General features: G+C 53.1%; 5 protein-coding genes across 5 annotated transcripts; 3 read left to right on the top strand and 2 right to left on the bottom strand.

Moving 5' to 3' along the window:
• Positions 1–881: 881 nt before the first annotated feature.
• K460DRAFT_357549 (glycoside hydrolase family 20 protein) lies at positions 882–3,838 on the top strand (the record flags this gene model as incomplete). Its single annotated transcript, XM_040932041.1, has 3 exons — positions 882–2,647; positions 3,172–3,308; positions 3,546–3,838. The coding sequence occupies 3 exons, from the start codon at positions 882–884 to the stop codon at positions 3,836–3,838; spliced, it is 2,196 nt and encodes a 731-aa protein (XP_040786442.1).
• Positions 3,507–4,180, top strand: K460DRAFT_342556 (uncharacterized protein; the record flags this gene model as incomplete). Its single annotated transcript, XM_040931195.1, has 1 exon — positions 3,507–4,180. The coding sequence occupies exon 1, from the start codon at positions 3,950–3,952 to the stop codon at positions 4,178–4,180; it is 231 nt and encodes a 76-aa protein (XP_040786441.1). The 5' UTR covers positions 3,507–3,949.
• A 453-nt stretch (positions 4,181–4,633) lies between these two features.
• On the bottom strand, positions 4,634–7,051 carry K460DRAFT_368741 (oxysterol-binding protein-like protein). Its single transcript, XM_040933838.1, has 8 exons — positions 6,668–7,051; positions 6,498–6,574; positions 6,378–6,417; positions 6,256–6,325; positions 6,150–6,209; positions 5,760–6,102; positions 5,444–5,709; positions 4,634–5,387 (listed from the first exon to the last, which is right to left on the bottom strand). The coding sequence occupies exons 1-8, from the start codon at positions 6,817–6,819 to the stop codon at positions 5,028–5,030; spliced, it is 1,368 nt and encodes a 455-aa protein (XP_040786440.1). The 5' UTR covers positions 6,820–7,051; the 3' UTR covers positions 4,634–5,027.
• Positions 7,052–7,391: 340 nt separating this feature from the next.
• On the bottom strand, positions 7,392–10,770 carry K460DRAFT_378920 (cysteine proteinase; the record flags this gene model as incomplete). Its single annotated transcript, XM_040935121.1, has 5 exons — positions 7,392–9,105; positions 9,159–9,472; positions 9,517–9,745; positions 9,792–10,645; positions 10,723–10,770. 5 exons carry the CDS (start codon positions 10,768–10,770, stop codon positions 7,392–7,394), a joined length of 3,159 nt encoding a protein of 1,052 aa, XP_040786439.1.
• A 468-nt stretch (positions 10,771–11,238) lies between these two features.
• Positions 11,239–13,047, top strand: K460DRAFT_387824 (peroxisomal membrane protein-like protein Pmp47). The gene is made up of 4 exons (XM_040935664.1): positions 11,239–11,572; positions 11,640–12,190; positions 12,242–12,479; positions 12,531–13,047. The coding sequence occupies exons 1-4, from the start codon at positions 11,469–11,471 to the stop codon at positions 12,652–12,654; spliced, it is 1,017 nt and encodes a 338-aa protein (XP_040786438.1). The 5' UTR covers positions 11,239–11,468; the 3' UTR covers positions 12,655–13,047.
• The last annotated feature ends 967 nt before the right edge of the window (positions 13,048–14,014 follow it).

Genomic DNA, 14,014 nt, shown 5'->3' with positions numbered 1-14,014 from the left:
GCTCCGACCCAGCGCCCTGCCTGACTTACTCCACCCACACATACACATACAATATAGTCATACACACACACACATACACACACACACACACATACACACACACACACACATACACACACACACACACACACACACACATACACACACACATACACACACACACACACACCTACTCACCATCACCAACAGCAGCTGTCCAACAACGACACATGTCACAAGCAGCCGTGGTGGACGTCGACCTGTCACCGGGCGCCTCCATCTGCACGTCTGCCCCAGAATTGTCCTGGATGACTGCTACAACAGGCGGAAGGGCTGGAGCGAGGTAGCACGAAACATGCACATCCTGGGGTGACAGCCGTTTGTCTTAGCGCACCGGCCTACTCAACCCCACTTGGGCACGTCGCCAGCAGCTTCACACGATCGTATAGGAGGGTGGCCGTGGCTGCTCAGCGATGCAGAGCCAGAGCGGCATGTCGAAGAGGGGCACGTTGCAACACAGCAGCCACTGGCAGGTCAGCATGGTTGCAGCACAGAGGCTCAAGAGAGTTGGGACCACGCCGCAGCAAGGCTGAGCACGGTTGGCCTATCTCACCAAGGCCATCAGCAGTGAAGGGGGGGCCCCTGGCGCGCGTGGCTGCATCGCCAGTGAAGCTATGCAATCCCGGTCCGACCCTGTCACTCAATTACCCAGCCGGGCGCAGTGCGAGAGCTGAACCAAACAATGCGAGCGGCTTAAAATATCCTCCTGGCTCTCTCTCTCTCTCCTCACGGCCCTTTTCTTTCTCGTTTTATACAAAGGCCGGGTATCACTTCTTCTTCTTGTACTCGCTCTTCCGGTCGTATCCGTCCCTCGCTCACATAGTCATACAAGTCCTGCCACGATGCGCGACTTCATCCTGGCCTCCGTGCTCACGGCTTCTGCCTTGTTCGCTCGACATGCTGACGCTGTTGCTGCCAACCCACTTCCAAAACCGGCCAACATTACCTGGGGAGACTCTGGCTGCTTCTCCTTTGCAGCGGTTACGCTTGAGGCTCCGCATCATGAGGTCCTCCAAGACGCCTTCGATCGTGTCACCAAGACCATCACCAAGCTGAAATGGATCCCCGCCGCCACCGAAGCCCCGGTTCGAGCATTCGACCCCTTTCCCACGCCCACTGGCGCGGCCTCGAAGAGGAAGCACAGGCGGCAGTACGGGAGCGGAAACTGCACGGCTTCAATTACCAAGGTCAAGATCCATATTGCCAACACGCACGCTGAGCTCCAGCATAACGTCGATGAGTCGTACGAGCTGCAAGTGGCGCCTGGAACCGACTTCATCGACATCTCCGCACAGACTGTCTATGGCGCTCTCCACGCCCTTACTACTCTCCAGCAAATTGTTATCAACGACGGCAGCGGCAGGCTGATCATCGAGCAGCCCGTCTCCATCAAGGACAAGCCTCTCTACCCGGTTCGTGGTGTTATGATTGACACGGGCCGCAACTACATCTCCAAGAGCAAGATCTTAGAGCAAATCGACGGCATGTCCCTCTCCAAGCTAAACGTTCTCCACTGGCATCTCGTCGACAGCCAGTCCTGGCCCGTTGAGATTGCCGCCTACCCTGATATGACCGAAGACGCCTACTCTCCGAACGAGGTCTTCTCTCAGGACACACTCAAGGAGATTGTAAGCTACGCCGCTGCTCGCGGTGTCCGCATCATCCCGGAAATCGACATGCCCGGCCACGCCAGTTCCGGGTGGAAGCAGATCGACGAGAGCATCTTAACCTGCACTGACAGCTGGTGGTCCAATGATGTCTGGGCAGCACATACGGCCGTCGAGCCCAACCCAGGCCAGCTCGATATCCTGAATAACAAGACCTATGAAGTCACCGCCAAGGTGTACAAGGAAATGACATCCATCTTCCCCGACAACTGGTTCCACATTGGCGGCGACGAGCTATTCCTCAACTGCAACAACTTCAGCTCCCTGGCTGTTGAGTTTTTCAAGTCGGGAAAGAGCATGGGCGATCTGTACCAGTACTGGGTCGACCGCGCGATCCCCAACTTCCGCGCACAAGCCAACAAGACATTCGTCATGTGGGAAGACGTCAAGCTCTCGACCGCCGTAGCAGCGACCGGCGAAGTACCCAAGAATATCGTCCTACAAGCCTGGAACAACGGGCTGACGCACATCTCCAACCTCACTGCCCAAGGGTACCGCGTCATCGTCTCTTCGTCTGACTTTGTGTACCTCGATTGCGGATTCGGCGGCTGGGTATCCAACGATCCCCGGTACAATTTGCAGATCAACCCGAACGCGACTGATGGCTCGCCGAACTTCAACTGGGGCGGTGGCGGTGGCTCCTGGTGCGCGCCATACAAGACGTGGCAACGCATCTACGACTACGACTTCACCTTCAATCTCACCGACACCCAAAAGGGCCTTATTCAGGGTGCCATTGCGCCGCTGTGGTCCGAGCAGGTCGATGATGTCGTCATCAGCCAGAAGATGTGGCCGCGCGCTGCTGCACTCGCTGAGCTGGTGTGGTCCGGCAATAGGGATGCGAACGGCAAGAAGAGGACGACGGAGCTGACACAACGCATCTTGAACTTCCGCGAGTACTTGGTAGCCAACGGCGTCGGCGCCAGCCCACTGATGCCAAAGTACTGCCTGCAGCACCCGCATGAGTGCGACTTGTTCTTGAACCAGACGGCGCTGCATACTTCCGCTTGAAAGTTGGGGGGCATGGTTCGTGTGGCGTTTGGGTTTGCGCTTGCGATGGTTTCTGTTTCCGTGGCATGGACGATGAGACGAGAGGTCCTCAAAAGTGCATGAAGAGGGTAACTGAGCGGCGTGGCGACATGCGGTGAAGCGTTGCATCTTCCATTTCTTTGCTCTAACTTCTTGTGCATATACTATACCCATCTTTCGTGTGCTCAATAGCATCATCCTATTCTTTGTTAGTTTTGCCATTTTCCAAGACTTGAACTTTCCCTGTGCCGTCACAACAGGAGTTCCATAGCGAAGCGTGACCAGACTAACCCCGGATGATGTGAGTTGGGCAGACTCTATTAGACTCTATTAGCGTCTTGTACGTGAAATGTAAAGACAACGCACGAATCTGCACGCAGACGAGCATGAGGCCGACGAGCTACCCTTCAATCGGCGATGACTAGTGCAGATGAAGACGCGGAGGAAAGAGCCGAGCACAGCAGCCAGATCAGGAAAGCGCAAATCCGTCTTGGGTGAACATCGTCGATGGCAAGGTGGAGTCGAGCTTGGCTGCTGCGAACAAGAAGAATGTTGGTGGGGAGGTGCAGCAAAGTGAGCTGTTGTTTCTCGGGACGAAACTCCCTGATAAGCGTCATCGGCGATCGCGCTTTGGCCGTATATTGAATTTTCGTAATAGATGCGGCCTGGGCCACGAGTGGACTGACTGTACTGTACATAACTTGCGCTGGACCCTGTGTTTTAGAGAGGAGGTCTGGTCCGAGATTTGTCAATCGTGGACTTCCCAATTGGGAATCTCCTGGGAACGAGCGTTGAGAGACTGTTGACTAGCAACGGACAAGACATTGATTGAATCTCGCAAGTCCGTCCACGTTTGTCGTCTTCGCTTCCTGGACCTGGGAAGAATCATCACACCCTTCACCGTCGGACCACCAGCATCTTTACGACAAGGAGACATCAACACGGTGACTGATATTGAGTCTCAACGCCCGATCGACATCACCACGCAGTCATTTTGTCTCGGCACTGAAAATGTGGCCTCGGAAGCCCTACCAGCACCAGCACCAAGTCCTCGCTCTGAAAGCTCCCTCGTGTCTGCGAATATCGGCGGGGGAATGCCATGAGAGTCGACGAAGAAACCAATCTACCCAAACCCTGTCGAGTCCGAAGGCGTAATCCGACTGCCCCCACGCCACGACGTCCGAGTAGAGGAGAAGAGAACGTCACGATTAAACATGTGCACCAAAGTCACGCTCAAGCATAGCACCTGCCAACACCGCTTCTGGATCAAGCGCAACTGCCATCGCCATCCAGAATGTGCCTTACAGACGGATGTGGAGCGGGAAAGGGGAGGCGAGTGCTGGGAGTGCGATCCGGGCCAGGGCCCGCCAGAGGCCCTCTTTCCGAGGGACGTGTCTTGGAGGAGGATACCGACGAGGCCGTGTGGCGGTGTTGTCTCGGTATAACGGCTTGGTGTAGTTACCGCGAGAAAGTCCCGCAACGCAACAGGGCAACTCTTGCGCAAAGGTCTCCTGAAAGCAATTTTATGTAAAGCATACCGTTGCCGTAACAATGAAAGCGCCACTCTGTGGTGGCAAAAAAGCACTCACTTGTCTAAAAGCCGGAGGAAGATGAAGGAGGCCAAGCGAAGAAGTATCGAGGAAGCGAAGAAGGATGGTGGGCGAGCGGAATATTGAAAGAGGGGAAATTGTGTCTGACAATTCAATCTGAGATGCCTCTTGAGCTTTCGCCCTGCTGCCGCCGCCTTGCCCTTGTCAAGGACCCTCGAGGTAATGTAGCCTGTTTCAAGGGCTTATCGTGCGCTTCATCTTTTCTTCCTCTTCCCCTGCTTCTTCTTCTCGTAAATGAGACGCTAGGACCTCCAAGCTTCACTTTGAATCAGTCAAATGTCAGGAGTTGCGATACCTTGAATGCCCTCGGCGCATTGCATTATCCTGGAGGGAGGCTGAACACTCTGTACCGAATGGATGTCGCTTTGGCAAGTACAATCCCTCGGAGTATGGATGAGTTATGCCGAGAGCCCATGGGCTAAAAGGTAAACTGTAATCTATTCGCAAAGCTGTGCATATGCAACGTCAAGTGTAACGCAAACGTCGTCCCCCAGTGTATGTACTGCAATCAGTAAACGCCGAACGAAAATGCTGCTACCCAACAAATCGGAATGTAAAGATAGGGCAAGTGAGGGTGGTCGGGTTCCACTAGTCCGACTCTTGCAAATATAGTGGACATCAATGACGGTCCGGTCCGATAGGGGACGATCCAACTTAATTACCGAAACGTAATGTGGCGTGTTCAAAAGGCTCCGTACTCCTTATTCTCGGTCAACTTGTAGCTCTCACTGTGTAGACCCTTCAGTGCTTCCTCGCCATCCTTGGTCAGATCCGGTCTTCCCACAGGCGTCACAGCACCCGTGAAGAATCTTGGCTGCCACTCCTTGTTCTCCGCCTTCCTTTCGGCAGCCTTTGCTCGTTGGTTCTCCTCGATCTCCGTCTTGAGCGTCGTGGCCAGCGAGAACTGCTTGCCTACTATGGCATTTGTGACGCCTTCCCAGAACTTGAGCGACTCGTTGGGGAGCTGCTCTTCGAGTGGTGGTACGACTTTGGGAACGGGATTCAGAGGGGCGAGATCGATGATAAGATGGCGCTCCTTTTCCTGTAGTGCAGTATTAGAATACTGTCTTTATATGAGTAGTGTTGATAGACACTTACGGGGACCTTGTTGAAGGGCTTGTTGCCAAGTGTGTAGTATATCTTGTCTTGCCAGCAGCCTTCTATCCTCGCGTGGACATCCTTGTCCACTACGTCTTTGATCTTGGTTATGTTGTCGTTATCTGGATCATACTTGAAGATGACTCCCAAAACCTTATTCTGAGATCGCCCGAGCCAGCCTTCTTCGAGATACTCCAGAATGACTTTCAACCCAGTCTTGGGGCAGGTGATAAAGCAGGAGTCGGCAACGGAGACGTTGAGAGAGCCTAACTCGACGTGAGCGTACGTTTTTACTCGCCAGGTTACCCTCACTTACCTCGTAGCAGACCGCCAAGATAGGCTGCTGGATGTGTAAGCTGGTACTCTTCGTTATCCCGATTCTTCAATGTAATGAAGATGCCCAAGTTATGCGCTCCAGCAACCACGCGCACACTGGTACCGGTGAACTTTGCGCTCAGCTGATCGTAGCCCTTTGCGCTGATGCCCTTCTCGGGGCAGTCGATGTAGAAGGCGGAAACAGGAGGGTGGTGGGAGGTTTGTTCGGTAAGATAGGATACCCTGACAGGCTTGTTGTCGCCTGTCACGCTGTTGGCGCTACTCGAGGGTGCTGAGCTCGGTGTTTTGAGAGTTGGGTGAGTATCTTCGATCTTCCAGTTACACTGCAAATGTCAGCGGTTGTCAAAGACGTCTCGTGGTCGTTGCGCACCCTAAAGAACTCGCCCAAGGTGGAGTTGTAAGGCTTGCATGGCTTGCCTTTGACGTATTTCTGCTCCAGCATTAGCTTTGCTCGACAGCTCACATATGCAGCATACCAGATCTTTGGTGAACCAGAAGCGCAAGCATCCCAGCATTCGCCCCAGGTCATCATCTGAATCGCCGATACTGTGACAGTTAGCACAAGCGCTCATGTATTCCGCAGCCAAGTTGTGCTGACCTTATAAATGTGTCTGGTCGGTCAAGGTAGTGCCAGTATTCTGCTACCCGTCAGACCAGATTCCAACCACAGCGCGAGGACGCTCCTAGATTGGTGTCAATCCAGCTTCAAGCGACGTACCCAAGTTAGGCCTTGGTTCCAGGAGCTGCGCGGGAAGGGAGAATCGGACTGCGGCGAGGTCGGAGACACCTATGAACCTGCGGAGAAACCCGAGTTAGCCATTGTCTCTCTAGGTTGCCGGTCTTGCCCAACTATAGGTGCTGGGCTGGGTCTGACAGGTGTTACGTTACCTCCTGAGGATGCTCAAGAATGTCCTAAACTTGGAACTATCATCCGGTGGCTTCTCCACTGGCGCATTCACGGGTGCTGTTTCTTTGGAGTTGACCGCGGAGGTGGTGGCGGAGCCCGGGTGGGCAGTAGTTTCTGGGGCGAGGTCCGCCATGGTGTTTTCGACGTGCTGTATCCTCTGATGCGGACACAAAGAATCGACTTCGCAGAGGGTATATACAAGTCCAGAGAGCAGGCTGTGGAGCGGTCAGGTCTGAGGCGGTGCGCTTCGCGTGATGCTCTCTGCTTGGCGCGTGGGAAAGCTCTGACGTAGATGATGCCGATAACCTTAATCGTATCTTGGCGGGGCAACAGCTTATGAGGGGAACAAGACGAGCATGTACAGCAACTGCGAAGCTCTCAAAGGACTCGAGATTAAGACTCAGAAGTATGCCCTTCTTCTACTTAGCGCGCCGTTATCGTCCACAATTTTCAGCATGCACGTCTGCTGTTCGCGGATGCAGGCAATAACATGGCCCGCGAAGGATCGTGTCTGCAACGATTGGATGTAGTTTCACACCGCCCACAACACCCCTACCCGGTTGCACAGCCGCAGACATAAAGTGTGCATGTGTGCTAAAGCCATCATGCTACCAATACACGGTACAAAAGATTGCCGAATCCCAAGATCCCATGACCACGGCCGGGGTGCTTTCACGACACCGCCCATGACCACCTCGCCGCTGACTAGTCATTCCAGTTGCGCCAAACGCCTATTTCACATGCCTGAGGCATGTCCGTATAGATTTCCACTTCGTACCACTCCTCCACTGGCCCTCCAGGTCCCGAGAGTCGGTCGAGGACAAGATAGAGATCTCCCTGGCTGCGGAGCGTAGGATCGATGTTCACGCTTTCGGACCGAACCGCTGCGGCGTCGGCATATTCCCCTCGCTCGCTGGTGATGACGAATTTGCGCTCGGGGCCCCTGCCAATCTCAACACTCAGACGAAGCGGGCTGCGAGCTAATTTTCCCAAGTCGGTTGAACGCGGGCTGGTTGCCTTCAAGAACCTGGCAATGATCGTGTACGAGGCCAAGCGGTGGGGTAAGATTGGTGCAGCGACTTTGTGTACATCCGCTCCGAAGCAGGCTGGCGTAAGCTTCATCGACAGCAGGCCGGCTCCGTCGCGGGGAATTTGCTTGAGCCCAAGTTCACTAGTGCTGTCCAACCTGAGAGCAAAATCGCCAGTCTGGCCGGCCTCAAAAGTTGAGCAGATGATTGTGTACAGGCCAGGTTGGAGATCCTGGATTTCAGCAAACACGCAGCCGCTGCGATGATTGCCAGAATCCACGAGCACGTCGCGACTTTGCAGTCGATACAGTCTCCTTCCATGTCCGAGGGCAAGCTTGACGTGTAGCGGGTGCTCGTGGTTCTTGCTTGTCATCAAAATCGCAAGTGGCCCACGCTGACGGACTTCAAGTGAGTACTGGGGGTTCTCGAAATACTTGGACGAGCTCGTGCTGCCCCCGGCAGATTGTCTGCTCCAGGCTCCCTCTTCAATCTTCTGCTCGGGATATCTTTGTACTGCTGGCTCTAGTGCGATTGGCGAGTTAGAGAACACAGACAGAGAGAACGTGTAAAGTGACGGAGGAAGATCATCTTGATCAATCACTACGGTGTAGGTCGTATTGGCATCCGTGTCCCATCGAAGAAGACATTGCGGTGTTGTAACGTAGTCGCTCGATTCCAGATAGGTATCTTTCATGTACAGCCTCTCTCCATGGCCGTTGCAAACGTATATACTCATATATCCCTTCGAAGACTCGCCGGAAGAGTTCACCTGAGAATCGCGGCGGATACTTCCGTCGTTGAATGCATCCGAGTCGTCTTTTGTGTCTGTTGCCGCATCGCGGAAATGTCGGCTCAAAAGGAACCAAACGGGCCCTGCACCCTTGGACGCCAGGGCGAATTGTGGATGTTTGATGATACACCCGCCAGGGGACTGAGACTCGACGTCCCATTCGAAATGGATATCTTGGCGATTGCGGAACAGTCCAGGATTCCAGTTCAGGTAGAGGCTCTCAAAATGTTGTATGACCTGCTCGAGTCCTATCCAGAATGTTGTCGGATGCGGTCGTTCCTGTGTCGGGATGCTATCCCTGTGGTAGGTCTCTAGACTATTCTTGGAGCCTCCACTAGATACAGAGGAACCCAAAGCAGATATAGTCGATGGGCGAGGGCCCCGCCAACCTCTCCCTTCCACCCATGGGTTTTTGACAAGCAACAGCCGATCGTGATCCGTCTCTTTCATATCCAGCACAACATAACTGTGTTGTCCTTCCAGGCCAAACTCACGCTCTTGCCTGCTTGACATTTTGCCAGTGCCTGTGGTGACTAGTACGTCGCCGTACAAGAAAGCGTTGTATATACGTTTCCACAGTTGGTCGGGAACTGTATCAGTTCTAGGCAAAGGGGTGAGCACGTAGACTTCCTGCTAATGTAAAGGGACACTCACTCTTGTAAAAAGACTTGCTCCGGTATCCAGCCTGTCAGTGTCCACAGATCGCTGCATGAGTTGCTGCCAGGGAAGTCGTATCCTCCACGGACCTTGAGATAGGCTTTCTCAAGCAGTGCAGGCCATAGTAATGCCGGATTACGACGGTCGATCACGTGAAGTAGTCGGTGGGTATTAGACACGGGTAGTCGATCATCAATTACAACCTTCCTCCAGCAGCCGTTGAAGTTAAGCCGCACGATATACTTCCCGTTCGATGAGGGCACGGGCTTACCGAGTTGTTTGTCAAATGGATACAGCTTGTTTGAAAGCATCTGCCTTGGTCAGCAACGGGTTGTTGATTTGGAAAGAGACTGACTTGGTCGTGCCCACGCTCTGCGCGAGCGATACCGGCGCATAGGCTTGTTACCACGGAGCAGTCTGTTGCTGCATCCTGTACGAGATCGATAGACCGTGAGCTGGACATCAATGGCCCAATGCCAGTTCTGTCTTCTGAAAAAGCAGGAGGTGGAATTGCATGTCTGGCACGAACCCAACCCTGGAAGAATTGCTGCTGGTATGATGACAAGCTCAGGTCATGTGTGTCACTGAATTGATCAGAAATACTCTTGCTGCATGAGTAAGCTCACTTACACGAACGGCTCCCCTCCTTGCTGTGGTGCAAATTCGGCAGTCGAAGGGTTCTCTTTCCAAGGCGGACACTTGAATCCATTGACCATCGACGCCTTTAGCAGGATGATGTCCTCTCTTTTGGAGCGCTTTCTGCTCGACACAGGCTCTGCTAGCCTATGGATGTGCGAATAAGACGCGGTTGAAGGAGATGATAGAGCCGCCAGGTCTGCCTTCAGATGGCTCTGATGTGGACGTGGTGCTGGCGACTGCGGCACTGGGGATGACTTGACGCCCACGCCAGGTGAAACCGCAGAATCGACTCCATGACTATCTTCGTGTGGTGCATCAGCAGGTGTGCTTGGTACGTTGTCGAGAGAAGGAGCTTGATCGTCGGAAACGTCTATGAGCAAAATTGGGGCATCGTGCACGCCTTGCTGTGGTGTCTCCGGCTGGGGCATACTTTCCCTTTGAAGGGGAGCTGAATTTGAGGAGACTAATGATTTACCTGATGTTGCGCGAACATTTTCAACAGGCGCAGTAGTTGAAGATGGACCATAGCGAGAGGAGCTTGATCTTGAAGCCATGTCTTCGAAGGTGGTCTTGGGCTCTGCATTGACCGCAACCTCGGCCGCCCATTGATCGATTCGTTCATTGAGCTTGATCGCGGGCTGTTGCTTGGCCAATGGGGTCCATTCTGCCGCGTTTTTGATTTTATCTGCCACGGTCATGATCTCACCACACTGTGCCTTGAGCTGCTGCTTTTCGTCCGGATTTGAAGACAATCTCAACGCCTGCATGAGGTTCTCGGCGACGCCAATCGCAGAGGTGAGTGCCTCATCCTTGGTCGCGGCGGTTTGTAGCTGTGCGTGGTAGTTCTGCGATGAGTGTTGGTGTCAGCGAGTGGGAGCAACCATTGTCCAGCTGCAAGGATGCCAATTTCAGAATCACATACGCTTGCAGCGGCTTTACAAGCTTCAAGCTGGGCTAGTTTGTCCGCCATGGTGGGTGAGCAAATCAAATATATCAAAAAGATGGCTTTGGGTTACGTGAGGCGAGTGCTGGCATCATCCAAGCCGTCTCAAAAGGATGCGGAGGTTGGAGTGCTCGAGGCAAGATTGCACCTGCACTTCGTGATAGCCGTGGAGTGGACTGTTGTGGTGTTGAGGCCGACTTAGCGCCAAGCACGTGCCTGCCTTCTAGTGTTCGGCACGTCGCGTCGCGCCTACTACATTTCTGCCCAGAAGCTGCCCGCCAAACTGCGGTGAATAGTAGTCGCAACTTGCTCATTCTTCACTTGATCAAGGCCGAAGACTGACCGACGCCCACGACCACTCCCAAGGCTTGCAAACCATAGGCGCGGTGTGAAGGAAGCGCTGTTGAAGCGCAGATGTCGTCGGACTTGGCGGAGCGTGACTGAACCTCGGCCTACAGACCTCGGAAGAGGTCTGCCATGGGTGAAAGCGCTATCGCGTTGCAGAGGCACCATGATCGCTCCCTGCCCGCTTTTTCTTACCTTCAGCTCGTATCTACTTTGGCATTTTGAGATTCAATCATCTATCACTGCTGCAAACATGAGATAGCACAAATTGTAGACTTCGACCACCCTGATACCCCACAACCGGTTACATCATCTGTCGTCCCAAATACCAGGGTCCTCCGCTCACCGCACCGCTCTCGCGAGTCCTCAGCACTTCCACAATGGCCGGACAGTCAAAGGTCGACACGCTGCCGCCATGGGGCAATGCCGTTGCAGGCGCTGCTGGTGCCGTCATTGCTAACACTCTCGTCTATCCATTGGACTTGTAAGCTCACAATTCACTACTCCTGGCATGGAGACGGCATGTTGAGAATGTTCTAATTTACCCTTAGGATCAAGACGCGGCTACAAGTCCAAATCAAACGCTCCAAGACGTCCAATGACCCCAATCCTGCCGATCACGAACATTATGACGATGCACTCGATGCGATAAGGAAAGTGGTTGCACATGAAGGTGTCTCTGGGCTCTATGCCGGCATGGCGGGCTCGTTGCTCGGTGTAGCCTCCACAAATTTTGCCTACTTCTACTGGTACACGGTCGTTCGCAGCCTCTACATCGCGAATCGCGCTCTTCAAGCGCCCCCGGGTACGGCAATCGAGCTGTCGCTAGGAGCTGTAGCAGGCGCACTTGCTCAGCTCTTCACAATCCCCGTGGCAGTGGTGACAACGAGACAACAGACCATGAGCAAATCAGAGCGCAAGGGCATGATCGCGACCGGCATGGATGTCATCAATGGCGAGGATGGATGGACAGGTCTTTGGCGAGGATTGAGGGCGAGTTTGGTGCTTGTGATCAACCCCTCAATTACATATGGTGCTTATCAGCGACTGCGGGACGTGCTATATCCGGGCAAGAAGACACTCAAGCCTTGGGAAGCGTTCAGTATGTTACCGCAAGCTCGAGGTTACGAGCGAAGTGACTGACTGTGCACAGTTCTCGGATCGCTGTCGAAGATACTTGCCACAATCGTTACACAGCCACTCATCGTCGCAAAGGTGGGCCTGCAGTCGAAACCCCCGCCGGCGAGGGATGGCAAGCCCTTCAAGTCCTTCACAGAGGTCATGCAATACATCATCCAACACGAGGGCCCTATGGCCCTGTTCAAGGGCATCGGACCTCAGATTCTGAAGGGTCTGCTCGTCCAAGGCTTTCTCATGATGACCAAGGAGAGGTATGCAAGCAACCTACTTTATTTTTGTGCTCATGCTAACGCAGATTATAGAATTGAGCTTTCTTTTATCCTTCTCTTCAGATCTTTCCGCCAGATGCGTGCCGAAAAGCTGCAGAAGCTTGCCAATATTGCTGCAGGAAAAGCTGGCAAAAGCGCCCCAATTCTTATCAAGTAAGGCCGCTCTTCACTAGAGTAACTTCTGTTGTATGGATCTAACTACTGATCGTTTTTGTATTTTTGTATCTTAGAGTACCGTATTTGCGGTAATGTTGGACCGTGCGAGCTCATTGGCGTTTGGGCAGCTACTTGCACGCATACACTGCACATATGAATATAAACACATCATTATACTCGTGCGCAGAGCAGTCGGCTATCTCTCCTTTCCTAGTTCAACAGCCTCACAATGCTTATGTCCATTTGAAGCTTGAGTTGGTGCGACAAGGCCAAAGTGTGATAGTCCAAGACGTGCGATTCACCTTTGTCCCCTAGTAAGTGATGAAGCCAACACAACGTGACAGCATTACGATGTACGTCTTTCACACACCCCCATGGGTTTCTCTATAAAAGCCCTGGTACCTCTATTACTTCTTGCCTTCTCTTAAATATACCAACACCCCGCTACTGACTTTCAACGCGCAAGTCCATCACCATCCATTTGACCTAGTCTTCAATCAACCGAAACGACTTCAAGGATCAACACTCGTCTACCAAATCATTCGAAATGTGCTTCGTCCGCCGTACGCGCTACTCATGCGCCCACGTCTCCCCTATTCACCCTTCAAATTACCAAAGCCTCACTCCAGATCAACAGCCCAATTCGGCTACAAAACTACGACAAGCAAACCCGAGAACGGAATGGCCGACACACCCTGACACCTCGGTTGAGGGCTGTCAAGACGTAGGTCGAAGAGGGGGGAGGTGCAGTGATAGGTTGGAAGACTTGGAGCTCCTAATTAGGATTAAGGAGGGGTTGTGTGAAGAATGCGAAGGCAAGAAGATGGAGAGTGGGACAAAGGAGACGGATGGGAAAGAAGCGAATGTGACAAAGGAGTAGGCAATTGGGCGATAGAGTATTGGGAGTTGTCATCGGCGGAGGCATACTTGAAGCGTGCCCGGGTCGTGTCTTGTTCTCAATATATGATCAAGATCAAGGGGAGAGAAAGAGAACGCTGCGGATAAAATAAAGGAATCCTTGTCTTTCAGTCTCTTGGACGTCGTAGACAATTGAGTCCGCACCCAAAACCCCTCTACAGAACCAGCGATAGATCTCCTAGGGCGTAGGCGCTTTTGAATATATCTCTAGTCAACTGAGTGCATGATACGCAACCAAGACTGCACACTACAGGCGTATTGATGATTCAATGTGACATAGCTTGAACTTTGCTTCATTTCTTCTTCGCTCTGTGGCTTTTCGATCGTTTTCATGATTTATTAGTAGTGTGCGATTGGCGAACGGTGCGGTGAACGAGCTCTTTTAGTGTTGAGGTCAGAGTGTGAAAGGTAGAAACTCAAAATACGTATCCCCCTCCCGAGGT

Source organism: Cucurbitaria berberidis (genome assembly GCF_010015615.1).
Source record: "Cucurbitaria berberidis CBS 394.84 unplaced genomic scaffold K460scaffold_4, whole genome shotgun sequence".
Taxonomy (NCBI): domain Eukaryota; kingdom Fungi; phylum Ascomycota; class Dothideomycetes; order Pleosporales; family Cucurbitariaceae; genus Cucurbitaria; species Cucurbitaria berberidis.
The sequence above is the reverse complement of the archived record's forward strand: the minus strand, read 5'-3'. Positions and strand labels throughout refer to the sequence as shown.